Below are 27,152 nucleotides of genomic sequence, written 5' to 3' on the forward strand. Positions count from 1 at the left end.
TAGAAGTTTACGTCTTTAACTTCTGGATTCTAAGGGCAGTGTTGTGCCTCACTCGGTTTAACTTCGTTCAATAGGGGGGTTATTTGTTTATCGACACGGCGGATGCGCGCGCAGATCACTGTGTTGTTTGACCGGTTGCCATGGTAATCTCCGTGTGATTAATTTGCAGTTGCGGTGTTGCCAGCTTACTGTTACATTGAACTGTAATCAGAAAATATATATTATATGCTATAGACCCTATAGTATCTGTCGTATAAAGGCTGGGACGAATTTCAAATTATAAATATGTACACTTTATTTTGAAAGTATAGACCGGCGCAATTCCTATTGAAACGAATGGCGCGGTGATTATTCTTCAAAGCGAGAGCTGTTAAATTGTGGAAAATGAATTAAACTGTAATCAGACAACGCCGTTACATGCTATAGACCCTAGGGTATCTGTGGTATAAAGGCTGAGACGAATTTCGAATTATAAATATGTACAATCCATAATGTTAGCTCTCTGGCTCATAGCTCAGCGGACTAGAATACCTCCTAGAATCATTGCTTGTTGGCCGGAAGCGGAAAGGGGGGCTGTTCACGTATGGTTGTAGTCTTTTCGCTCGGTTCTCCGAGCGAAAGACTACAACCATACGTAGGGCTAAAACCGAGCGAAAGGACTACAACCAAACGTGAACACCCCCCCTTTCTGTTTCCGGCCAACGAGCAATGAGTCTTCCAACAGAAATCAATGGGATTTACAAAATGCACTAAATGTGCAATAAAACACGATAGAAACTGTATTTCGCTACGATACTTGATTCAACCACTCTATTTCATCCTAGACAAACCACAAAGGGGCCTCAATGTTCAAAATACCAGAAAAAACGAATAGCTCACAGCAACATATTGAAAAAAAGAACAATGAACTAGTTTATTATTTGGAACTGTGAATTTAGTTCAAAATTTTGAATTATGAACGTTTAACTGAACTAGTTCATTTTAAAATTTGTGAACTGAACTTTGAACTAGTTCACGTAGAAAGTGAACTTTCCCAACACTGTCTACAGGAGCCTATACCATAGTTTTCAGGGACGGCTGGTATCAATGGGCTAGTGGGGCTAAGCCCTCCCTATATTTTAAAATAAACATAAGAACATTAATAAATTAATGAAAATATTAAAATATAATAATTACTAAAGCTTAGAATTGGTTGATTTTGGTGCAACGGAGAAGCAACAGCACCAAATAATCATAAAAACGCAGGAGATACATATAGATATGTTGTGTGGGCTTAGAAAAGACAGCCCAGACAGTTCGTCTGGGCTGACTTTTCTAAGAAAAGAAAATCAGCATCCAATCGGTGTCGTCCAATCGTGATTGACAGGTGTTATGACATACCCCCTTGATTTAAAGACCATTTGGGCTAAATTAATATAGCCCAGACCAACAGCGACTCTCACTGGTGACGGACATTGTTGGATGCGGGAGAAAAAAGTGAAAAAAACCCTGACCACAATGGCGAGCGCTAATTTACTTAACAAAGTGGACTATCTACTGACTCATCCGTTTTCGTTGATGTCTTTAGAAGAAAAAAAAGAAATAAAGAGACTGGGGGCACATCGGCCAAACGATGTTCAGATAAAACAAAAGGACACGCGACAAAATCGTTCATTTTGCACCTCTTGGTTCGAAAGGAAAGACTGGCTAACGGCTAGCTTAGCTAGGAGCGCTCTCTTTCCCTTACGTGCTGTTCGGAGGAGACACAGCTTGGACCCAACAAGGGGTTGTGGATTTAAAACGTGTCCTGTAAAATAAAGAAACATGAATGCAGTGCAACTCACATTGGAAACTGTGTGAAGCTTTCAATGTTGGGCAAAGTAAATATTGCCTGTCAGCTGGATGACGGCCACCGCATCTCCGTACAGAAACACAACGAGCAGGTAAAGAAAAACAGACATTCACAATCTTCAGTGCACTTTTTCGGAGACATTGAAATTAACACAAATAGCAATGACAACCCCTATGACATCGGCAGAGTCAGAGAGGTGCTTCAGTACACTGAAGAGGATCAAAACATTTCTCCGAAAGATAGGCTTAACGCCCTAGTGATGCTGTCTATTGAGCGGGACCTCATCCAAAAATCACCGGACGTCAATGGCATGGTGATTAACCTGTTTGCGACTCAGAAAGGCCGTCGATGTGTGCTTCTCTTCAAATAAGGTAGGCCCAGGCTGCCCTCATATTGATTTTATTCGGGACATGATGCTTGCTTCATAATGTTTGTGATAAAAACAGTGCAGTTTGGCAGTCGTTACAGTGCGAACACGTTTTGTTTGTGTGTGTGTGTGTGTGTGTGTGTGTGTGTGTGTGTGTGTGTGTGTGTGTGTGTGTGTGTGTGAGAAACTTGTCATCAGAACATGTTTGTATCCTACTTATCTAATTGTTTATAGAGCATTATTAATTGCTGTAACTTGGTGCTGTATCTCTGGACTGTACCTCGGATGTGATTTTGGAAAATCATTTCGTTTCTCCATTGCCTGCTGTCTCCCTGCATCCTATTTGTTGTGATTCGAGGCCTGATATTGAATTTATTCGGGACATGATGCTTGCTTCATGTTTGTGATAAAAACAGTGCAGTTGGCAGTCGTTACAGTGCGAACACGTCTAATGTAGTCTCTCTCTCTCTCCCCCCCCCCCCCCGAGGATGGACACTGGGTTACAGCGGCCCTCACAACCCCCCCACCCCCCCTTCCTGTGAGGATGGACACTGGGTAACAGCGGCCCTCACAACCCCACACCACCACCCCACCCCTTTCAAGTGTATATTGTATATAGTTCTCTGCAAACCTATGGTGGCATCATGCCTTCAGTGTGCACATTGTATATAGTTCTCCTCAAACCTATGGTGGCATCATGCCTCAGTGTGTATATTGTATTTAGTTCTCTGCACACCTAAGGTGGCATCATGCCTTCAGTGTGTCTTAAACAACCACACATAAAAGGTTGCACATATTACATTGATATTTTGTCGTCTATTTTATTTGTCTAAATGCATACTTGACTGTAGATAGATTTATTAGTGAAGTTACCAACACAATAGATTGGCCGTAGCTCACACATTTTAGAATCACATTCTCTCTCGTGTATAATTCCCAATTATTATTGATGTATTTGCACTTTTAATCTTGCTGAATTCTACAAGGCAAATCAATTAAGTTAGAACTTAGTTCCCCGGCTCCATTCGTCTTTGTAAGGAAATGTTCTCTTTTGTCTAAATTATTTTGTCAGAATGCACCAGAATGCTGAGTTTGTATGTGAAAATCACAAAAAAATCTTCGGGGGAAGGAAGCCACCAGACCCCCCTACAGGGGGTTTGGTTTACAAACTTTTAGCCCCCCCTAAAATAAATTTCACCAGCCGCAACTGATAGTTTTACAATATAACGGTACGTGGTACGTACACTTTGGATGGTAACGACATAATGGCTTTTATTCAAAACCTCTATGGAGAAAATGAATGGGATTTTTACTTCCGGAACCACACTTTTGCGCTCTATTACGCGAAAGCCAGGCCATTCCAACATTCGCGCCGCCTGCTTGGCTGCCGAGAGACGCACGTCTTTCACGTGGCCACTTCAGACATCCACGGGGAAAGGCATGCATTAAAAGATCGATCATGTGTAACCGATTGTGTTCGACCGCCGACTTGTGTGGATATCGACAGCGTTGGAAGGACGACACCGCTACACAGGACTAGGTCTTAGCTGCTGCGCTTTATTCTGTTTGAATGGCGACACACAAATTGTGTCAACTATCGGCAACTGCATCTTTGTTCAGACCCCCAGCTTAGATCGATTTATCTGCCTCAAATACATGCATACATTCTACATAAAACACGTGATTGTATAGTGGTTAATTTATGTCACACCATGTGAATCCCATATTTATGAAAGCCCACCTGTTTGAATGGCGACACAAATTGTGTCAACCATCAGCAACTGCATCTATGTTCAGACCTGTGCAACAAAAAGTAACCAAACAACCGAGAGCCCGCTAGTGAGCCCACAGCTAGCTAATTAGCTTTAGCTCAACATGCGGTCAGAGGTACTATTCCTATTATATACAGGTAATATTTACATTCAAAATACACAATACTGGTCGGTACAGAACGAGCCAAAACCATTAAACATATTAATATTGTTGGCCACATCGCTGACGCGTACTCACCTCCAGTTTAGATAGGTAAATCTGCGGAGGCATGTACGGCGCGCGAAAATAGACAATCGATGCAGTTGGGCCATTCAGTCGCCAGGTGGCAATAAAACGACACATCTTCATTATAAACATTCATTTTGTAGTAATTCAAACTATTTCCAACCCTGTTACACATGCGATTTTATTAATCGATATCTGAAATGTCTAAGGCAGATTTTAATCGGGCAATCGATTATTTGACCCCAGTCCTAGCATTAAATACATCTTATGAGACTTTCAGCCAAGGTTGTTCAGATCTAGCCAACAAAAAAGTCATTCAAGTACATTACTGGCCTCAGATCTAGGGGTACCCGGGCCAGTAATTGATGTTGCGCACTGCCCTGGGATGACTGTGGAGAAGGAAGAACAGACCTTATAAAGAAGCATAAACCTTATAAAATAACCTAAAATTGAATGTCAAATGCATAAACAGGACGGGCACGAGATCATAACAATAAAACAGTTCTCCGTCTATTTCCCTTTCGTTTTTGTTTACAGAGAAACAGCACCTCCTGTCGGATGGCTTTATTAAACAGTGGCCTCACCAAACTACTACACCTTCACCGTAATTTAACTAATACATTTTAGACACTCAAAAACACTCAAATACCACTCACTTATTTAGTTTGTAACATTCAGTATATACGCTGCATGGATAAAACAACAATACACATTCTATTAATGCCTTGTGTACTTTCAGTCATTTCCAGGCAGAGCCACAAACTCACAGGCTAAATGCTTAAGCTAGCACCAGGAAAACACTTGGCATTACTCTGTGTATAGTAAATATAAGAAAACCGCTACTGTCTACAACAATAGCCAAAAGGCTTATCTGACCTTAATGGTTTATGTGTCGACCCATTCTTATGTGTTTTATGCCACAATTTTACGTATCTGTAGCAGCAGAGAATGTCTAATATGAAGAGAACTGGCACTTAAAGGTCCCATGGCATGCTACTTTATGGATGATTTAATATAGATATTAGTGGGCCTCTAACACAGTATTTGAAGATGTTCCCGAAATTCAGCTGTGGTGCAGAATTACTGCCACTACGAGCCAGTCGCACATTGAGCTTTCCCCAATCGCGCTGTTTCGGTGTCTGTAGCTTTAATGCAAATGAGGAGGAGAGAGACTTAGGCACTTCCGCATAAATAATATATATAATATACTATATATGTATATTATATATAAACATATAATATATAACAATTTGATGGAAAGACCTCCTTAGATAATGTTTCTGATTCTGCTTCAGCTTCAGATGCCATTCAGCGCGGACACTGGTCGTAGAATCAGTCGCAAGGCCGTCCCTGACCAATCAGCATTCATTAGCAGAATGCTGGCGTGTACGGCCAACAACGGCCCAAACTGGAAGAAATCATAAGTACTCATTCATTCGACTTTTGAACTATAATCTATATTGAACTTGCGGAATCTACAATAAAATCTGTGATATTTCAATGACAAGCAGGTGAAAGAGATACATTTTGACGTCTAGCCCCATTCAATCTGCACTCATGCGATCACCCCCAGTGGAAGGCTCATGGAACTGCAACCAAGTTCGATACAATGGGGCTCAATAGATGTGCCACATACAAGTGTTCAATGTGTAATCAACTCGAGTGCCCTATTTACTGTGGCCCACTCATGAATACTCGCCTGCCTAAGTACTTCCGCTCAATTTGAATTTCCCTTCAGCACTAGGTCTGGGTCTGCGGTATGTTAGTGGGTTTTCTCCGTCTAAATTTTCTGCGTCCAATCAGCGAACAGAGGGAGTGGCTGAGATCAATGACGTTAGAGTCAGCTCTCGTTGAGGGACATCTTCACACACGGTAATTGGTTTGTTTACAGCCTGCGCGCAACGTGATTCCCGGCCAAACGTTAGCGGTTGGTTATTGTTATAGACTGAATTAGTGTTGCACTCATTTATATCCGGCACCCTGGAACCTTTGTACCTATACCTGTGTACGCCACCGGGGGGCTCTACAGTTTGCTCTGCACCGGAGTGTATCGTTCATACTTTGGCTGTTATGCCGTGAGATGGTATTCATTAAAGACCCTAACTGAGTTCAACGTGTGTGTGTGCATTATTGCCCTTGGGCTACCACACTTGGCGACGAGGATTAAAACATTGATGACTGCGTAGCGTGTAGTTAGTGTCGGAGAGGAAGTTCTGTGTAGTTTTAGCTTGCAGTATGGCTACTACTACGGTCGGCACGCTCAGTGAATTCGTCGAGCTGGATGGTGACTGGATTGAATATGTCGAGAGACTTGAGCACTTTTTCCTGGCGAATTGCATTGAGGAGGAGGAAAGGAAAAGATTGATACTCCTCAGTGTGTGCGGTGCCAAGACGTACAAGTTGATACGCAACTTAGCAATGCCACGGAAGCCAGGCGACTTAACATTCAAAGAGTTGGTGACGCTGGTGCAAGAGCATCACAACCCCAAGCCGTCAGTGATTGTTCAGCGCTTCAAGTTCAACACACATTCACGCAAAGCAGGAGTTTCAGTTGCTGCGTTCGTGGCGGAGCTGAGACAACTGTTGGAATATTGTGAGTTTGGACCGGTGCTTGACGACATGCTACGGGACAGGTTAGTCTGTGGTATCCGCTAGGAATATATGCATTTTCACTTCCAGCAGGAAGTGAAAATGCAAATGTAGACGCGTTCAGCCGTCTTCCCCTCCCAGAGTCACCGAGCCAAACTAACCTACTTCCAGGGACTGTGTTTTTGTTAGACAGACTGTCTGACTCTCCGGTGACAACAAAGCGAATCAAACAGTGGACTGAAAGAGCTGTTTGTGCTGGATGGCTGTATCCTCTGGGGCTCCAGGGTGATTATTCCACCTGCGGGACGGGCTCAGATAATGGAAGTGCTGCATGAAGCTCACCCCGGGGTGTCAAGGATGAAGAGGCTTGCCAGGTCGTTTGCTTTGGAAGAAAAGGTAAAAGCATGTTCACAGTGTCAAAGTAACCAGAAGATGCCCGCACCTGCGCCTCTCCACCCATGGGAGTGGCCGGCCTGTCCGTGGTCAAGGCTCCACCTGGATTTTGCTGGTCCGTTTATGGGTCACATGTTCCTAGTGCTGATGGACGCTCATTCGAAGTGGATGGAAGCACACATCATGTCAAATAGCAGCTCCAGTTACCACTGACACGCTCAGAAGCATCTTTGCCACCCACGGGCTACCAGATACGGTTGTCAGTGACAACGGGCCCAATTTCACCAGTGAAGTGTTCAAAGAGTTTGTGGAGAAAAATGGAATCCGACATATCCGGTCTGCACCGTGCCACCCTGCTTCCAACGGCTTAGTAGAACGTGCTGTTGAGACACTGAAAGATGGACTGCGGAAAATGACAGGGCACACACTGGAGACTAAGCGTTCACGTTTCTTATTCCAGTATCGGATTACTCCACACACAACCACTGGTTTGCCTCCAGCAGAGATGTTGCTAGGGAGAAAGCCCAAATCTCATCTGGACCTCCTTCGCCCGGATGTGGGGGCAAAAGTTGCCCGATCACAGGAGAACCAAAAAGTGAGACGGGACCAACATGCAAGAGAGCAGCTTTTACAGGAGGGGGACTGTGTGTATGTCAAGACACACAGTTTGCCATTGGCTCACCGTGGCTGCCTGGAGTTATCCACCGCCAGTCTGGTCCAGTTTCTTTTGTGGTTGACTTGTTGGATGGCAGGCAGGTTCGCAGGCACCAAGATCACGTGCGTGTCCGCACTGATGCAGAGGGGGAGGGGTCTCGGAGTGTTTCGCACAAGGACATTGTGAGCAGCTCTATGGACTGTGTTGCACCTGTGGGCATTGATGGACTTTTGCTGCCCCCTGATGGGCTGTCTAAGCAGACTGCCTCACCTGCCCCTGCTGCTGCCCTAATTCCTCCCAGTGGAGCACGGTCTGTTACCCAGTCTGTGGATTCTAATGTTTAACTAAGAAGGTCAGTGAGGCAACACAAGCCTCCAGAGAGACTGAACTGTTAAACTAAAAAAAAGTGTGTTGTGCCATACAGGTTGTTGTTGCCTGATGTGAGAACAAAAATGTTGTGCAATACCGGATGTTGTGGATTGCCTGTTGCTAAAATTTGTGAAGGTGGAATGTGAATTTAAGTTGTTTAAGTGCAATATTATTTCTATACTTTTATAAGGGAACATATATGCAAAGTCAGTTTGTTTGCTTAACCGTGTTATAAGTGTTTACTTAAAGGGGGAGAAGTGTTATAGACTGAATTAGTGTTAGTGTGCACTCATTTATATCCGGCATATTTATATACCTGTGTACGCCACCGGGGGGCTCTACAGTTCGCTCTGCACCGGAGTTCATACTTTGGCTGTTATGACGTGAGATGGTTTTCAGTAAAGACCCTAACTGAGTTCAAAGTGTGCCTGCATTATTACCCTCAGGTTACCACAGTTATGGCAGATCCAGAGTGGCACTGGGCAGATCCAATAGTTATACACTTCAACAGACAGCCGCCCGCCTTCAAGTAAGTTAACGTTTGCCAGTTGAGTAGGTCCAGACTATGTACAAATGAAATGAAGTACGAGAGTCTGGTAGGACCAAGCTACATGAATACGGCCTTGAGTTGGAAGTTTCCCTACTATACCACAGTGGCACACACACCTACTGTCGCAAGGAGGCTATAACATTCAAATTAAATCAATTAAAGAGAGAAAACTTTAAGTAGCTGGTGATTTAGATTAATAAAATAAAAAATAAGGGTGTGTCCGTTTTTAATTAAACTTTCATCAGAGGCTATTTTCGGTCCTCTACATACACAATGCCAAAATATGTGATGCGAAGCCTTAGGTATTCGAAAAAGACCATGAGCAAAAGGATATGGCTCTAAAGAAATTAAGCAAGAACTATGATAGAATAGTTGACCTTCAGTACATCAGGGAAGAAAAACAATTGAATAAATATAACCGCAAGCGGTGATTAACGGGGTCAGAGCAAAATTAAAAGTCAAGAACACACTAATGGAAGATATATAAATATAACATATTATTGTCATAGTTAAGAAAAGATGTTCCACTTATAAACCTGAACTGCAGCCTCATTCACATGGTCAAAATGTCTATTGATAAGCACACAACATCCAGAAAACTCCAAGCACACATTTTTCAAGTGAATTTAGGGCTTTCTTCAAAGCATATACCTGAAAAATGTTTCAAATTCTGGAGAAATTAAACATTTGTAGTCAAAAACACTAACGGAAGAAATATAAATGTGACAGTTAATTATGAATGAAAAATGGTTAACGAAGAAGTTCCCCTTAATGCCATACTGTCTTGGCAGTCCGACTCTTGGAAACTAATGAGCCGGAATGTTGATTGCCTGATGAATTTCAGGTGCTGTTCAATGTTGTGTTTCTTAAATGAGTGGCAATGACAGGATGTCATGTTCAGCTTGTTCATAATGCTCTAATCAGGATTTGAACTATCCCGTTGAGCCACTGACATTCCTGAACTGCATAAAGCCTGATTCACATGGTGAAAATGTTGATAAGCACACAACATCAAGAAAACTCCAAGCACACATTTCACAAGAGAATTAAGGGCTTTCTTAAAATAGTACAGATCTGAAAATTTTCACTCTTAATGGTATCCACCTAATGATAGCCGTATGTTATACAATAACAAAATGGTCATATAGGCGAAATGGGTTGAGACTGTGGACGTTTGGCTTTTCTATGAAATTGTGGGAAAAGTAAACATAATTAGAGCAGAAGACCGGGGTGAAAAAGATGAATCTGATTTTAGAGATTAATTTGATGAAAGAATTTTCAGTCCAGGTCAATCTAGTAAGGAGAAATAAGGCTAGTTCATAATTTTTTTAAATAGTGCAACCTTTGGGTGCAGTAGGCCTACCACAATTTGGGTTTATGGGTAGTGGGGCTTATTGGTAACCATACCTGAAAATTTCAAGAGTTTTCGACACGCGGTATAGGCTGCAGTATGACTTCTACAGAATTTGAGAAAAAAAAAAAACGTTGCTCGGACCCCTAAATATATAAACCGAAAGTGGCCAGCCAATAAGGCACAATGGGGGATAGAAGCTAACGTCAAAGCATCCAAAGGTACTCTTGAGGCAAACATCTAAAATTTAAATATTCTTAATATATTGGTGATATGTATATATAGATATTCATGGGAAATCCAGGGGCTAAAAACATTGATTTTTGATCATATTCAACCTAGCATTGCGAATGAGCAGTCAGTCCGGTGAGACCTCACAAATATGCTTGACTCCTGGTTCGAACCAAAAAGGTCCCAAGGAATTTCTTTATCCTTTTAATATTGGTGTGCTCGATCATGCCAAATTCGTTGGAGGGACAAATGCATGAATGAACAATCGGTAATAAGGGGTGATCATGAATTAGTTGTACAAGCCCATCCTTTCATATAATAGGCCTACTTTATTTTAATTTCCTTTGTATTTTTTAATCCACAACAGGCCTTGGCCCCTAGAGGGAGTTGATGTCCTGCTTTGTGATTCCAGTGATACAGCTCTGTAATCTATCTGTAATATAATCAGGAATTAACATTATTCTGGTTCAGCACACACCTTAATGTTCAACATGTTTTATGTCCACAATCCTACAATTCTATCCTGGCGAAGCCCTTTATAATCTCTTTGTAGTAAATATAAATGGGACCTAAATTATCTCACAGGCAATCTTTACCCACACTTAAACAATAGGAACATGATGATGGTACTGGCATACAAGGCAGTCGATGGAACTGCCCCTGCCTACCTCCAATCATTAGTAAAGCCACACACCCCAGCTCGATCCCTCCGCTCAACTACCTCAGCTGGACGTCTGGTACCGCCATCGCTAAGAGCAAGCAAAGGTCGATCAGCAAAGTCACAACTTTTCTGTTTTGGGACCTCAGTGGTGGAACGAGCTCCCTACCGATGTCAGGACCGCAGAGTCGCTCACCAGCTTCCGCAAAAGACTCAAAACTCACCTGTTCAGAGTTCATCTCGACTCTGCATAGAAACCAATGCACAGCCACCATTGAATGTTGTACGTCCTGGCACTTGTACATTGCACTTATTCAAGGTACTTAATTGTGTAGCATCTACAGTAGCTGCTATCGCTGCTTTACACGGGGAATGGGTTAGCCTAGCGATTGTAATACTTGCACTTGGTTCTATGAACGTCTTTACTGTACCGACAGCGATATATTGTTTCACTTCTTATGACAAATGTACTTATTGTAACAAATGCACTTATTGTAAGTCGCTTTGTATAAAAGCGTCTGCTAAATGCCCTAAATGTAAATGTAAATGTAAATGGAACATGTATTTATTACTATCAATATCTTATCTATTAGGTTGTATTCAACTTTGGCAGAGTTACTTTTCAACAGTATGCCAGAGATAATGGACGGTGAAATTGCTACCCTTGCTGTCCCCTGTTGCTACTTAAAACATAAAAAACGAAAACTCTCAATCCCCCAAAGAAAACTTTAAGTGCATTTACAGTGACCCAAACAAATTTAGTTTACTCATACACATACACAGACACACACACACACAAAAGTATCTTTATTGCATCGCTATTTGAGACTACAATTAGTTGAGAAAGTTAAGTTGCTGTTTTTCTCAATAAATAAGTTATGTTCTCCTTGTAACTCAGGAAATAGTCATTAGTTCATAATAATGAACTAATAATAATAAACTAAGGATAACTAAGTATATAATAATAGTTGAAGTTATAATTAAAGCTGTCCTTATTTTAATCTATTGCCTTGGAGCCCTCTCAAGTAGCTATCAATATCTAGCTACACAGCTTCTCTCACTTAAATTAACATGCTATATGTTCCTCGACCAGATTGACTTACTGACACAAGCCCATTGGGGGCCCAAGGTGCCCTGCACAGCAATGGTCTTATATCTGAAGAAGCTGGTTCTAACCCGGTCACCTGGACCTTATTACTTAAACTCCACATGCACTCCATTTAACTTAACTGCTCGGTAGCCATTAAATCGGCTGGAGGTAAAATTTGAGAGTTGTAAAGAGAGAGACTAGAAGAGGGCAATACTGAAAACATAAACAACCCCCCCCCAAAATGCCCCCTCCCTCACTACATTTTTCCACCATTGAGAAGTGTTGCATCACACACCTTTGGTTGATTTAACATAATGCTGTTTTTGCTGCGTGTGATCGATAGGCAAGATGGATTCTCTGAACCAATCGGGGCATCCCAGAAATAAGACAGAATTGGTTTTAAATCGGAATAGTGTTATACAGAGGCAGGTACAGTAAACCCGAACAGACATTCTCATAGCTGTTTATTCTCTGATAGGATATGGAGCTCTATGGCATAAATCTTGCCTACAGCACCTGTGATAGAGAATAAGGGAAAGAGGATATGTTGTTGAAGAGCCTTTTTATTTTGCCAAACCTTTCCCTAACAGAACAACAGTTTCTTAGAGAATCTGGATGTGAGAGACTTTTTGTCTGTCTCTCAAATCCTCAAAATATTGTTTTGTAAATACAAAACCTACGGTTTGTGTGCATATAAACATGATACAAATCTTTTCCTTTTAGTGAGGTAGAAACAGTCCAAGCATCCTAGTTCCCTTAATGTTCGCAGAACCGCTCTGATGGGGCAGAGATTCCCAGATTGGGGTCGATGATTCACTTTTCCCGGGCAGAAACGCCTTCCTCTTTCGCTGGTCCAGAGAAACTAATTGCCTAGTCATTATGTCTGCACTCCGCTGCCCGCGGCCAACCTCAGCCTGGAAAAAGACATCATCTCCGCAATTGGCTACCTTTAACAGTGTCCCTTGGGCATGCTTGGTCTATTTTGTTGTGTGTGTGTGTGTGTGTGTGTGTGTGTGTGTGTGTGTGTGTGGTTTTAGTCTCAGCCTTGGTATCTTAGAAAGAGGCAAATTGTCTGACGTCATTGTGTCTCCTACAGCATTTATTCGCCCCCACAAACATGGCCGCTTCACCCCGTGGCCCCGCTTCTTCATCATTAGGAAATGGAAAGGGACGTTTACGATGCGCCTCCTTGACCTCCACTGAAAGGCTCATATCCCGGTATTGTCGGGGGCTGGGGTTATCGTATGAAATGCAAGATTTTTTTTTTCTCCATGGCCGTATGCCACTGATGACAACACAGATGTGCTACATGATTTCACAAATACACGGCCCTCACCCCCCCCCCCCCCCCCCCCCCAATGCGCGGCCCACTAATTCAGCCCACATCTAACATCCCTCTCTGTTCTTTTCATGTCACTTCGTATGAAGGGATGGTTAGCAACATAGGCCTGGAGAACCTATAGTAGTAATGTCAGCCTCTGGGAACCATGCTGTTTGTGGCTGGGGCGGCATTCACTACATGCATACTGTGGAATTACGTAGCCATACATATCCATGAAAAAGGATAAGCCTATATTTATGAAAAGTAACCATGGTTTTGTATAACGCAGCAGCAAGGCAGCATCTGTCGACGCTGCCTCAACAATGATAAAGTACAGGACTACAGACCCACTCAGGCACACACATTCATACTGAACGTTTCTAATTGAGCTGAATTCAATAATTTGTCCTCATTGTGATTTGCTCACCAAGTTAATTTGTAGCCCTTTGAATGGGAAACGTAATTTTGTTGTGACTTGTGGCAAACGTCAGAGGTTTTTGCATGGACTTTGTACTGTCACTTCGCTTATTTGGGGGAATATAACCTTCAAAATGGTTTATACCTTTGGATGTTTCAGATCTGCCAGAATGTGATCACAAGCACACATTGGCCTTCAAAGTGTCAGAAATCGATTAGGGATGTCACACATGTTAATGTTTAAAAATAATGTGAAGGTTACACAGGAATCGCGTGACAAGACAAAAATTCAGACGGGCCTCAGTGAAAGGTTGTTGAACTGCACTCGCATCACGCATATCTCCCAACCCTGGTTTTTGTATCTGCCGTATCCTCCGATGGAACATTGCCCTATCGCAAGTGAGTCGCTCCAGTGCTTTTAACCACAGGGGGAACAGAGTTATGATGTTAGACCAACCAAGCGTGCACGGTAATGTCTGCTCCACCATCACAATATTTTGACTTCCCCACATCGTTCATATGCGCAGCGACACTGTCACTGTGCCCCTCTGGCGGGCCCAGTCATCACAAAGCACTGCTGTGCACTGTCCCAGAGAAACCATCGCAGTGGGTGAGTCCACCTCAGAAGAATGGTCTCTATAGTCAACATCATGCATCGTAAAGGATGGGATATCTGTCTGTGGCCTACTTAGAAGCTATTCTATTGTGATGATATTAGGCCTGAAGGCTCGGGATTTTGCACTGACAATTTTGTTTTCATGATTCATTTTGGTCTATTGATTGCAGAACCTCGAGAGATAATACTCCCAAACAACGATGAAATCACATCAAATGCCCAAAAAGCCTTCCACCTACTTTGACAAACAACAATATTGTTTGACCACATGAATACAATTTTTTTTTTTTGTTATACTATGTCATCATGAATCACAAATAAAAAACCTTTTTCAGACCCTGTAACATGTAAATGCATTATTATGCATTCAACATGCTGCAATTTTGGACATCCCAGTCTTGCCTGCCACTGAGCATTATACTGAAGACCCCCAAAGCAGTGTTTTCCTTTCACTCCATTATCTCTGAGGTCCCAAGATATGTTTGATGTTGAGTCGTTAATGTTGCAGAAATCCACAGGACTCCTGCAGTGTAATTAAACACAAACATAAAGCTTAGGCAGGCCATTTAGTAACCGGACACTAACAACAAACATCAGGACAGAACTCTTTCTGGCAGACCACAGTCTCAGATGGTTAACATTTTGCAAGGGAACGGCAAATTATTTTCACATTTGAAATATAGCTTTTCGTCACTGACACAGTTACAAACTTGAGAGACCACTTTCTTTTCAACGTGATTGAATAAATCCTTTATTTCAAAGGACAAAGTAAAATATTTCGAACAAGCAGTCAAAAGACATGGGTCAAAAATGTTTTGTTACCATAAACATATACATTATATCCTGTAGGCCCGTTGCTAGCGTGGCTAAGCAAATCACAAAATGAACTTTTCTCCAAACATTTGACCTATATCATCGCAGGTCTCAGTAGTATGGCACTGTTATCAGACTGATGTAAGATTCAAGCTATTTTGTGATGGGAGACTAGCATTTACAATGTACAATAAAAATCGAGGTAACTCAATAAGCAGCGGTGGGTTGAGAAATAGTGTTTAAAAGGAGTGAAAAGACGTCGATCAATGTACAGGTACCTGTGTTTCTTAATACATAATTTGTTAGCTTTTCTGTACACATTAGATTTTTTGGACATTTCTAACAGGTCATATGAAATCAAGATAAATATTTCAAACAATTCTGTTGTAGAAAAGAAAGGAAACCAGAAATTAACTATTTCTGCACTCGTGTGTCACATTTCAACAGTTAATATAATATGGATCACATTAATTGTAATACTAATGACATAATTGTAATAACTAGGCTACATGAAAATCTCTTTCAGCATGTTTATGACGAAATAGCTCTATTTTTGTGTCATTTCCCCAAATGCTTGCTATGTACATGAAACATTCAAAACTGTATCTGAAGCAGAAAAAGCGTATTTTCTTGGTGTGCGTTTTAAATATCTGTACTCACATTTGGTTTTGTGATTGTCTCGTCATATATATGCCTACTTGCAGTTCCTAACTTGAAATAAACGTAATTGTACCATTATGTAAAGAGAAAATGAGAATACTTGAAAGAAACATATAGGTAGTAGAATGCCCCAGTAGAATGACTTTACTCCCAAAATAAACAAGCAAGGAAATCATTATGACCAATTTTCATTTTGAACAAAAGAGATTCACATAAAGGTAATTCTTCCCGCAATGATGTGATTTAAAAACAAATTAAAAACTTGTTGTCACGTAGACATTAACAAATATTGAAAATGTAAATCAAGTGATTCAAGTTTGACAGTCACAGTAAAACATTAGCACCGTAAACAAAATAAAAATCCAGAGGTACCAGATCAACAAGTCCAACCAAAAAGTTACCTCAAGTGGGAGAAAAAATATATATCTATGCTATCAATCATCTAGGAGGGATTTTGCTACAACGATGTAAAATTGTTGTCTGAATGCCACCTCAGAACAAAGTACTCAATTGCTAACACCACTAACTAACTGCTAAAGACTTCATAAACAGTTGCTTCAGGGAAATTATGCAACGTGTTTCTTCAAAACCTTAACTGAATTCCTAACAGTGGTAATGAGGTTGAGGGGGGCTTGAAATAAAGTGCAGTGTATTTCTAGCCATAATTTCACCGTGCTGTATCATTCCTACTTCTGACATACGTGACTTAATCTCATCATTCTTTGTACAACAAAGACTCATCCAACTCTTGAAAAAAAAAGTTACATTCCTGTTTCATGACTCAAAAAACTAGGGCTGCTGATGTCACGTCGCAAAAAAACAAGAAATAAACAAAAATTAAATAAAGAAAAAATCTCAGGGTGGTGGAGGGCAAGGACTCTGGAAGCACACTGAAAAGAACAGACATAATTCTCGTCTCTGGTCCTCAAAATGGTGGCTAACTGACCCATTCTCTGACTGCATTGTTGTAAACAAAGGACTTAAATGATAATGTTATGTACAATGTAAAATATTACTCTTTTATTCGCCTGTAGACAGACACACACACACACACACACACACACACACACACACACACACACACACACACACACACACACACACACACACACACACACACACAGCTAAACAGACATACACACACACACACACAAAATAACCAAAATGCTTATTTTTGTTTTTCTAATTTTTTAGTTGGAGTAAAAAGCTGGGCCTAGTTGTTAGGGTGAATCTAAATAAGACGTAAGAGTGTAATGGCAGCATACTGGCTCCCTTCCCCCCTCGGTCAAAGGTAGAAGTCTGTGACCTGTGGGTCTGCTAGGCTGGGTATAGAGTCAGGGCCTGGCATCTGGCCATTAGGGGGCGCTGCTCCATTCCCATTGGGCAGAGCACAGTTCCCCTGGTAAGAGCCGTTCAGGATGCAGCCATTTTCCATCTGCAAAAGTCAAAAGGAGGTCAGAGCGGGAGATGTGGAGGTCGGCAAGGTCATATGTGCTTGACTGTCAGTGAAATATATGTCAAGTTTTTTCTACTGACAAATATTAAGCTATTAATTATTTAAAAAAAATAAATCACATCTATTCAAATGAATAAGGAAAAATACAGATTCTATTTCAGGCTAATATGGATCAAAATGATCCACTAAAGCCAATATGAACTGGAGTAATCTAAATTCCAATTTAATTATCTATACAACCTTGATGTCAATTGTAATGTGTCCTATTAAATTTCATTGCAAAAGGTTCTACTTCACACATAACATTATGTGGCCTTGTTCACCCAATCTTGCTCACAACAATTATACAGTATAATAAAATAAAAATATAAAAAGAACATCAACAAATATAAAAAATGTGCTGAAGAGCTTATGTACTGAGCTCATTTACCTATGCCAAATAACTGTCACTCTATTGTCTATTATTGCAACAAATCAATTCGCCTTAATTGTCTCTCTCTGTTTTATGAGGCACAAAGGATCAACAGCCACGGAATAATTTCAAATTTATAGACTGCATTCCCAGGAATGAAGTACACTTTGAAGCTCTATGTCTGAATTTCTGTTTATTTATTATATTTGTTCCAAGGCTGGCTGATATATAACCATGGCCTAATATTCAGTCAAAACACAACAAAATCCCTGAAGAATCTCTTCAGAAAAAAGGTAATGTGGATGTTTTCGACCAAGATTTTGCGAGAGCAAGCAAACAAATGAGAGAGGGAGGAAGAGAGGGTTGGGGATCTGTCTGGGTAAGGGCTGAAACGTTGGTCGGCAAAGATTCATATGAATCTTGTCAAAAGCTAGAATACAACAGATAATCATACAATATGATCAACTTATTAACCTCCTGTTAAATGAGAAGATTAACAACACTATTAATCACAGTTCCAAACAAAAGGCCAGGAACAGTTGGTCATAAACATTGCTGTGGTTTATTAGTCATCAACCACTACCCCTTCTATCTATCACATCAATAAATAGAAGAGATACACATGGCCGTTATCCCCCTGTTTAAAATCCATGTAACACGTTCACTGTGTTCCTGGCCACTGACCTTTAGTCCTGTCATGTTTACCGCTATGGGTGTAGTGGTGACGAATGAGTAATACAGACAGTCATACACACACACAGACACACACAACCAGACACACACACATACACGCACACACACACACACACACAGACAAACAAACACAACCATACACACAAAAACACACACATACCCAATAACAACCATAATCTTCACATCATTGCTCACCTTGCTGTGGTTGGGGTCATGGGCGATGTCGGGGGTCACCAGGCCATAAGGGCCCAGCTGCCTGCAAGGCTGGTTCAGACCTAGGATCTGCTCCAGGGCCGTGTTCGGGGCAGGGCAGTGGGACAGGCTGGACAGCACCTGGGCCAAGGGCGGCTGGAAGTGCTGCTCCTGCTGGTGTTTGTGGTTCATCCTGTGGTAGGACGAAACCGCCGCCTCGACACCCTGGTACAGGCCGCCCCCGTTGACGGGGTAATCCATGCTCCGGAGCTCGGGCATGGCGAAATCGATGCAAGCGTCTAGCGAGGGGGCTGTGACGGGTACTTGGCCGTTGCTGAGGCCACAGAGGTTCTCCATGGGGCGATGCCCGAACCCAATGTCCTGCCACTGGCTCTTGCCGAGGGGGTGGTCTGTGCCAGTGCCGTTGGATGGACCGTTGAGGTTCTCGCCGTTCTGCTTGGCGTGGCACTGCAGCGAGAGAGGGCCCTGCGTGGCAGGGGGATGCTGCGGCTGTGGCTGGAGGTAGAGCGGGTGTGCTTGATGCTGCTGCTCCCCGTCCAGCTGCAGGGCCTTGCCGTCAAAAAGACCCTGCGTCGCAGGATAGTGTCCCGTGCGCGCGGCCATCCCTGAACCGTGTAGAATGTCCTGGGCTGACCATTGTCCGTTGGGGAGGGCTTGACCCTGCGCCGGGTAATCCCCGTTAAGCCCTGAGTGGTGGTTGTGGTTGACCCAGTCCTGCCCCACCTTACCCAAACTCATGCTGAGATGCTGCTGCATCTGCTGGGACAGCAGAGTGATAGGGGCCTGGCCCACTAGGGGGGCCTTCTGGTGAGGGAGCTGGGGGCGCATGTAGGCCGTGAGGCCCTCGTGAGGCGACAGCGTCGCGGTTGTCGGGGCGGCGGCGGTGATGGCGGCGGCGGGGGCGAGGACGGGAGGTGCCTGTCCCACCTCCTCTGCCCCGTCGCCCTTCGCCTCCAGGGAGTCGTGGATGTAGGACAGGATCTCGTCGTTGGTGAGGATGTCGTCCAGGGAGGGCACGCGGTCCGGGTCCATCTCCACCCGGATCATGCGCTCGTCCAGCAGCAGCAGCTCCAGGTCCTCGGCACTGAGGCCCAGACTCTCCAGAGCTCTGAACAGCTCTCCGTTGGAGCAGCCCTCCTCCTCGGCTGCGGCTGTGTTCTGGTCCCCCAGGGAGAGGGAGTCCAGGGTGCTCAGAAGCGGGTCAAAGATGTTGGCTGGTGGAGGGAGCCCGGCCCCATTGATGCCATTCCCGGGTGCATCCCATCCGTTGTGAACCCCTGGATGGGACTCGGCCTCAGAGAAGCCCAGCTGATCTCCCAGGAAGCTGCTGTGGAACGCCGGCTTGGGCTCCAGCGCGGGTTGGCAGACGTACACAGACTCATCCTGACTCATTAGGACCCCCAGGAGGGAGCTAGGGTCCAGGCCCTCCCTCGCAGCCCGCTCTGACCGGCACTTCTTGGACTTGCTGCCGTTCTTCTCATGGATCCCGTCGCTGAATCCAGGAATGGGGTGGTTGGACTGGTACAGCAGGGCCTCACCAGTGGCATAGGTGAAGGGGAGGTGCATTGAGCGCTTGCGTAAGTGCTCTCCTCCCTCTTCCTCTCTGTGGAGACAGAAATCAGCGTCTATTGACAGTAGCACTTAATTAAGCACTTACTTAAGCACTTATTAGGTTCTGAACTGTGTTATGAATAAAGATCAAACCAATCGAGCGGAGGAGTAGCAAATTGAAATTTAATCATCACTACGTTTTGATTCAACCAATTGATGCAACTAAAGTTTCTAATCACAGCACCTAAATTACAGATTTTGGTCATATCATGGCACATAGCTCTAATCCCTAAACCTTTATGTACATGGTCTCGTAACCAATAAATGTAAATAGAGACCCCTACTCCTACGACCAATCCCCCGTCTGGGCTGGTCGGTTTTGTATTGAGCGGTGCGTCGCAGGGTAACATACACGAGGGGCCTCTGCGTGGCGATGATGTAGTCCGGCTTGCCGTTCTTGTAGACCAGCCTGGCGTTGGCCTGGACCCACTTCCAGCGGTTGTCCTTTGTGAGCAGCCGGAAGACTGTGAGTCCGCTCTCGCCCGTCTTTATCACTGCGCACACAGGACAGGCAGAGGAGAGCCACTCAGCATGGGCTCAATAAGCAGTTTGTGTATTGTGTGACGTGAAAGAAGCGCAGGTTTCTATGTCTTCGAAACACACTGGCTGAGTGGCAGCTTTGGCGTCTGCAGACGGGGACTCTGACCCCCGTCTGCAGTGGTCGAAACGGTAGCATGTTTACATGTGAGTGAGTGTGTGTGAGTGAATGAGTGTGTGTTAGATGGAGAGAGAGTGTTTGCATTGGAGGATTTTCCCCCCTCATTGTGTGGCTGTGTTGGTATATGGATCATCTCTGACGCCTGGTTCATGTCCTGGATTTGCCGGGGCCCTATCCGTTCCTCTGACGGCTCTGTGGCTTTGCTCAATCTGGAGCGTAATCCAGCAGGATTACTTTGGAAAGCTGAACTCACTGACCACCATCTTTGACCAGGTCAGACAAGGCGTCCTCGTATGTGTGTGAGTGTGTGTGTGTGTGTATGAGAATTCACAAGATATTATTCTCAGTTAAATAGAGATGGGGGGGTCGGTCTCCTTGAGTTAGCATATGGTTTACACATAAAATACAGTTTTCACTTCCTACAGCCCAGAAACCCACAGGTATGTGGGTCTTTTCTTGCAGGGCTGATAATTGTGATGGTGTCTCTTAAGGTCACTTTTCTCTCTCCGTGGTGCATCCTGGGTACTCACTCCTGACGTGGTTCTCTGCGCAGTACAGCATGTCTGCTGCGTGGATGAACTGGTATCCAGACCCTCTGACCCGCAGCTCTGCCTCGGTGTAGCCCAGCACTATCTTCCCCCTGTGGGAGAGAGATCGGTGCGGTAAGACTGTGTTCATCTTTACACACTGGACTATGGAGATGAATATAACAAAGGCATATTAGGCTGGGAAAGGTTAACACACTCTTTTATAGTAATATCATTGAAGCATATTAAACTGTATCCAGCGCGATGGAAATAAAGACGTTTCAAATATTTTGTTGATATTATTATCTTCTTTGATGTTTGGTACCTTTTATACCAGCTTTCTGGACTTTATTTATGTCCCCGAATGGATCACAAATGTACGGCATGAAATCAACGGTACATACATATGCATGTGTGTGTTTATGTGCATATTTTGCATGTATAATTACATCAAAACAACTTCATCATTGTGAGAAAATTTCTGCCATGACTATAAATATCCATCAATGACATAATTTGAGTTGAAACAAACGCACACGAACGCACACGCTATTCCATGAACACACACATATTCCATTCAAAAGAGGGTATGCTAAGACCATAGGAGCAAGAGCTCCATGTTTTCGTTCAACAACGCTAATGACTAAGCCACCACACAGCTAATCTAATCAACTATATCTGCACGTGAGTAAATCCTAGTGTTTTGTCTGCTGGAAGCCTTACTTTGCATCACAGGCCATGGGCGTGAAGTCCAACTTGTGCTTGGTCCTGAAGATCATGTTCTTGGTCCTGATTTCCAAGATGGATGGAGGCTGTAGAGGCGTGGCAATGGCGAATAACGCCAGCTGGGGGGGTGCCTTGCCCCCGTTGTCCTGCCGCTGGTGCTGCCCATGTAGGAACTTGAGACGCCCTTGCATGGTCAAAGCCTTGAGACGCAATAAATACATAATGGGGAGTCAATGCACCAGCTTGGAGTAAATACATACATAATGCCCCTGAGGGCCAAACTAAATTACAGTAGTTTAGGAACTGATCAAAGTAATAATATGTTAAAAGAAAATAAAAAATTGGTAACACATGAAAAGACCCGAAATATCCTACACAATGCTATTTGACTTGGTTCATTGATAAGGGTCAAACCCTTGGTATAAGATGCTTAACAGCTAGGCTAGATTAGTCTTGACTCCCATTACCAGGAAGCCGGAGGAGTTGTCCAGCAGACAGCGGAAGCGACACACAAAGTTCCTCTCCAGGAAGGAGGAGTTCTCCGGGGGCAGCTGCTCCGGGTTATAGGTGACCACAGCGGTGCCGCTGTCCTGCTCCATTTCTACACATCAAAACCGACACAGAAACAGACATGAGGAACCGAACTGCACACATTCGGCCCCGTCAAATCAACCTTCTCTCACTGGACGGGGTCGGGTGGATTAGGTGTGGGCTAGAGTGTGAACATGGCATCGTGGTTCTGATATGCAGTGTTTCCTCAAAAGTGTGAAACTGTGGTTCAGCCCTCCGACAGATCCCTCTCTATCTATTTTGTATCCACAACTTTTGTCCTTTATTCATGTCTTCTTCTACTGCTAACCAAAATTCATGCAACACAGGTGTTGTGTTAACGTCAAATGAATCGTTATGTGCCGATTAGGATGGCTTCCTAAACGCACTGCTGAGTTCCACCCAGATTAGGATGACACCAGCGCCTCTAGTGGAGGAGAGTGGAGCTATGTAGGTCATTTCTGAGGCATGGGTCTTTACACAGGCCCCAGACACAGCACACAGGCCCAAAGTGTCCTACGGCAAAGATCTTGGATTGCTACACCTTGTAATCCTCAGTGGAGATGAAGGGGTCATTTGACCTCGGCTCAGCCAATTATCTCCTATCCTAAAGACAGAACAGTGTCTACTTACTATGCACTCGGAGGTGGCTGCAAGTCTGGATGTGCTAAAATAGCACAAACAGTGCGCCGTATATAAACTGTATAGCAGAGAACTCAACAGTCCTACAGACAAGCATAGGACAGAAATCATGCCTTGAACCAAATGGATATTATACATTTCATGGTAGCTCTCAAATAATATCTGCATCTTTTTACAACTTACTAACAGCAAATCTCCACCATCCCTCCCCCCACCTACATATGATTCTTATAATTTTTGTGATCTGTGTCCTCTTTCTTTCAAAAGTGAGAGAATTGTAAGGCAAAGGGCTTCGCTATTGGGCACTGTGTTAACTGTCGCTGAACTGAACGGGAATCAACTATCGTGGCACAGCTTGCTATTATCCCAGAGAAACCAATAGACAAAACATTCCCACCAGTAAAATGTACTAGAATAGGCACTATAACGAAGAATGTCACTATTAATCTTCACCCACACATAAAAGTCAGTGAAGTCAGTGGCTCCCTAATAGGCTCCCTGGAGGTACATTATGAAATCTTTTTTTTTTTTCAAACTAAGTGTGCTCTTAAATATAATCTGTTACGTTGACGCTGACTTTAAGAGAACATGGATCTAGGTTCATTCAGCGACTTTGCAGCAGCATAGAGAAATCTAGAAAGAGTCAGAGTCATCCTCTTTTTGAGGATGGCTTGGGTTTGGAGAGAGGAGGGAGAAGGAGGGGTGATGGGCTTTTTCTACACTTTGATATTTTGAAATGGGCTTACCTGAAATTGCAAGCATTGCACATTGCACCTATAATGAATGTCCACAAAACAGTTTGCTACACATATCTGTAGAATATTAGCGTTATTATTGATATGCCGGTTTTGCACCAAGCTTGGTTTCTGGGGGTTCAGTGTGTAGGAGAAAGCTGGCGGTCACCTGTGGGGGAGGCCTGATTCACGGCCACTACGGCGGCGGCCGGCGGGTTCAGAGCCCAGTGCAGGTTCTTCCTGAGCTCCAGCTGGTCCTCGGTGTGGACCAGCTCGAACACACTCTGGTGCATCACATCCGTCTGACGGGCGGAGAGAGAGAGGTAGAGAGATAGAGAAAGAGAGGTAGAGAGATGGAGAGAGAGAGAGAGATGAAGAGAGAGAGAGCGATGAAGAGAGAGAGGTAGAGAGATGAAGAGAGAGAGATGAAGAGAGAGAGAGAGAGATGAAGAGAGAGAGAGAGAGAGATGAAGAGAGAGAGAGAGATAAAGAGAGAGAGGTAGAGAGATGAAGAGAGAGAGAGAGATGAAGAGAGAGAGAGAGAGATGAAGAGAGAGAGGTAGAGAGATGAAGAGAGCGAGAGAGAGAGAGGGATGGAGAGAGTGTGAGAGAGAGAGGGATGGAGAGAGTGAGAGAGAGAGAGAGAGTAAAAGAGTGACATAGAGACGGAGAGGTGGAGAACGGCCAGGTAGACAGAGTGAGAGAGCGAGAGAGACAGAGAGAGAGGGTGACATGAAAACAGCAAGAGGGAGAGAGAGAATGGACAAGGAGACAGAGTAAGAGAGCGAGAGAGATGGACAGAGCGAGTGACAGGGAGACAGCAAGAAAAGGGGTGGGGAGAGAGAGAAGGAGAGAGAGAGAATTAGAAGTGTAGAAAAGGAGAGGAAAAGAGAAACAGAAAACAAAGACATGGGAAAAATGAAACTGCAGCACATTGTTAACCCTTCTCAGCCTCTTCATTGTCTCTCTACTCCAAAACGGTTTTGACTTTGAAGCTGTCTAGCCGGCCTGCCGCACAAGATGGCGGCCGCTGGGCATATACCCCTGGTAGCTGCCGCCCCGGCTGGAGGTTTGCAGGCGTAAAGGGCATGCTATAAATAGGCCCTGGTCGGCACCGCCACGGACAGCTAGCCCTAGCCACCACACCACGCAGCGAGGGGACCCCTTGCTCAACCCTGGACCCCTCACTGTTCACAGCAGAGTCTGCACGCAAAGCCCCTTCACTAAGGGCCCGCTACTCTCAGACCGACGGCTACTACTGCTGTGTGTGTGTGTGTGTGTGTGTGTGTGTGGTGGACAGCCGAGAAGAATGTGTGTCTGTGTGTGTGTGTCTGTGTGTGTGCGTGTGTGTGTGCATGCCAGCGAAAGAGATCAATACGGGCAAGTCATAATATATTTTTATAGTTTGAAAAGTTTCTCTGGAAGGGATAACCTTTGTACTAATTGTTTTGTTACGTTTTTTTGTCACGTTGATTATCTTTTACTGAGTGTTTAGGTGTGATAACATGTGATTCTTTTGAGCACTTCTAGTGATGATACCAACTCCAGCAACTGTGATAGCGCACAGTAGATGAATGGCATATTCTAATCATCTTCCAGAATGATAATAGCCAATAATGGTAAAATTCATTCTACGAGAGAAGCCTTGTGTTGATGATATCCTCGTCATTGTTCATTCATGTTGGCCTCAAACCAAGTGGGTGTGGACTTTATCACACACTGTGAATGCTGTCTGCTTTATAAGGTTAGAAAAATAAAACTGTCATCAGAAAGCACCATATATATATATTTTTTTTTTGTACTTGGCTTTGTTTGTATTGCACAATGTGTTTGCTAGATATATATTACGTGCTTGTTGGGTTAGCTAGCACTAACTCAATTATGACAGCCATTGCGCTGCTCACCATCCCTGGAAAGAGGGATGGCTCACTCTGCAGTCATCTCAAGGTTACCTCCTTGATAATTAAGGGGTTAGTTTATTGCCAGAGGGGGGCTAGGATTAGGGGGTGTCATAAAAATATGGCCTTTAAGAGACAACCTTAAAGACCAAAAATGTGATTAAGGTCTATACAACTAAAATTGACTAAAATTAAAATTGACTTGACTTGATAAGGTCAGAATTGCCCCCAGGAATCAAATCTATTGGGCATACAATGTCATCCCAATGTATAAGCTGTCACTCGGGCATGTGTGTTCAGACTGTATCCCCTGATGTGCTTTATAAACATTCCATGCACCTATGGCACCTATGACTCATCTGCTTGAACACGTTGTGTGCATTGGACATTGTGTGCCACTTGGATGCAAGCAAATGCAATTTAACTTTGCCATTGCACTAAAATAAATATCAATTGAAACGGTTAAAGTGAAAGTTTGAGTAATGGTAGTAGTGACACACCACAGTTATAATTATATTCATAGTTGTGGTTGCAAACGCTGTGCTGGGCCCTGCATGATCTACGGTCAAGTCCTACACACCAAAGTAAAACATGAGGGACCACAGCCACACTCAAGCAATGCCGTGTACGGCCCCTTCTTAGAGATTACATGGCTTCCCCTGGCCAGCTATAGACGTCCTTGACGTAATGCTAGCGATGTCAGTGTTAGGTTGCTATTGGCATTTTCATTGCTTCTTCTCATCACTTTCATCATGAGTTTGCGCGTCAACCACAAACTAAGTAAAGCAAAGGGCCGGCTACATTCCAATGCGGGGGGCAATGGGGGCATTGAAGGGTACCTGGTGGAAGCCAAGGTAGTCCTGGATGGTGTGGGAGGAGTAGAAGATGGTCCCGTCGGCACTGAGGACCAAGACGAAGCCGTTGAGAGCCTGGAGCGGGAGAGATGACAAACACAACAACAATACAGGGGTTGTTTTTACAAAGTGTCAGATTGTCATTGGGTGAAATTCTCCTCCAATGAAAATCGGGAGGGTACCTTCCCATTGCTCAAACTGCTTTAGTTTGAGCGGCACGTAAGCTCTGCGTTATTATGCATTGAGGGAATGGAGCCAGTGATCCAGGAG

At 43.8% G+C, this 27,152-nt stretch overlaps 1 protein-coding gene across 1 annotated transcript in view; it reads right to left on the bottom strand.

Moving 5' to 3' along the window:
• Positions 1-17,108: 17,108 nt before the first annotated feature.
• The window catches only part of ahr1b (aryl hydrocarbon receptor 1b), a 29,621-nt gene continuing 19,577 nt past the window's right edge, over positions 17,109-27,152 (bottom strand). The window contains exons 4-11 of the mRNA XM_079733826.1: positions 26,868-26,957; positions 24,300-24,432; positions 22,673-22,806; positions 22,203-22,405; positions 21,483-21,592; positions 20,647-20,788; positions 18,666-20,286; positions 17,109-17,344 (exon numbers count right to left, since the gene is read on the bottom strand). Coding sequence (XP_079589952.1) covers positions 17,195-17,344; positions 18,666-20,286; positions 20,647-20,788; positions 21,483-21,592; positions 22,203-22,405; positions 22,673-22,806; positions 24,300-24,432; positions 26,868-26,957 — 2,583 coding nt within the window. The 3' untranslated portion in view covers positions 17,109-17,194. The remainder of the gene's footprint in view (positions 17,345-18,665; positions 20,287-20,646; positions 20,789-21,482; positions 21,593-22,202; positions 22,406-22,672; positions 22,807-24,299; positions 24,433-26,867; positions 26,958-27,152) is intronic.

Source organism: Pollachius pollachius (assembly GCF_949987615.1).
Source record: "Pollachius pollachius genome assembly, chromosome: 3".
NCBI classification, from domain to species: domain Eukaryota; kingdom Metazoa; phylum Chordata; class Actinopteri; order Gadiformes; family Gadidae; genus Pollachius; species Pollachius pollachius.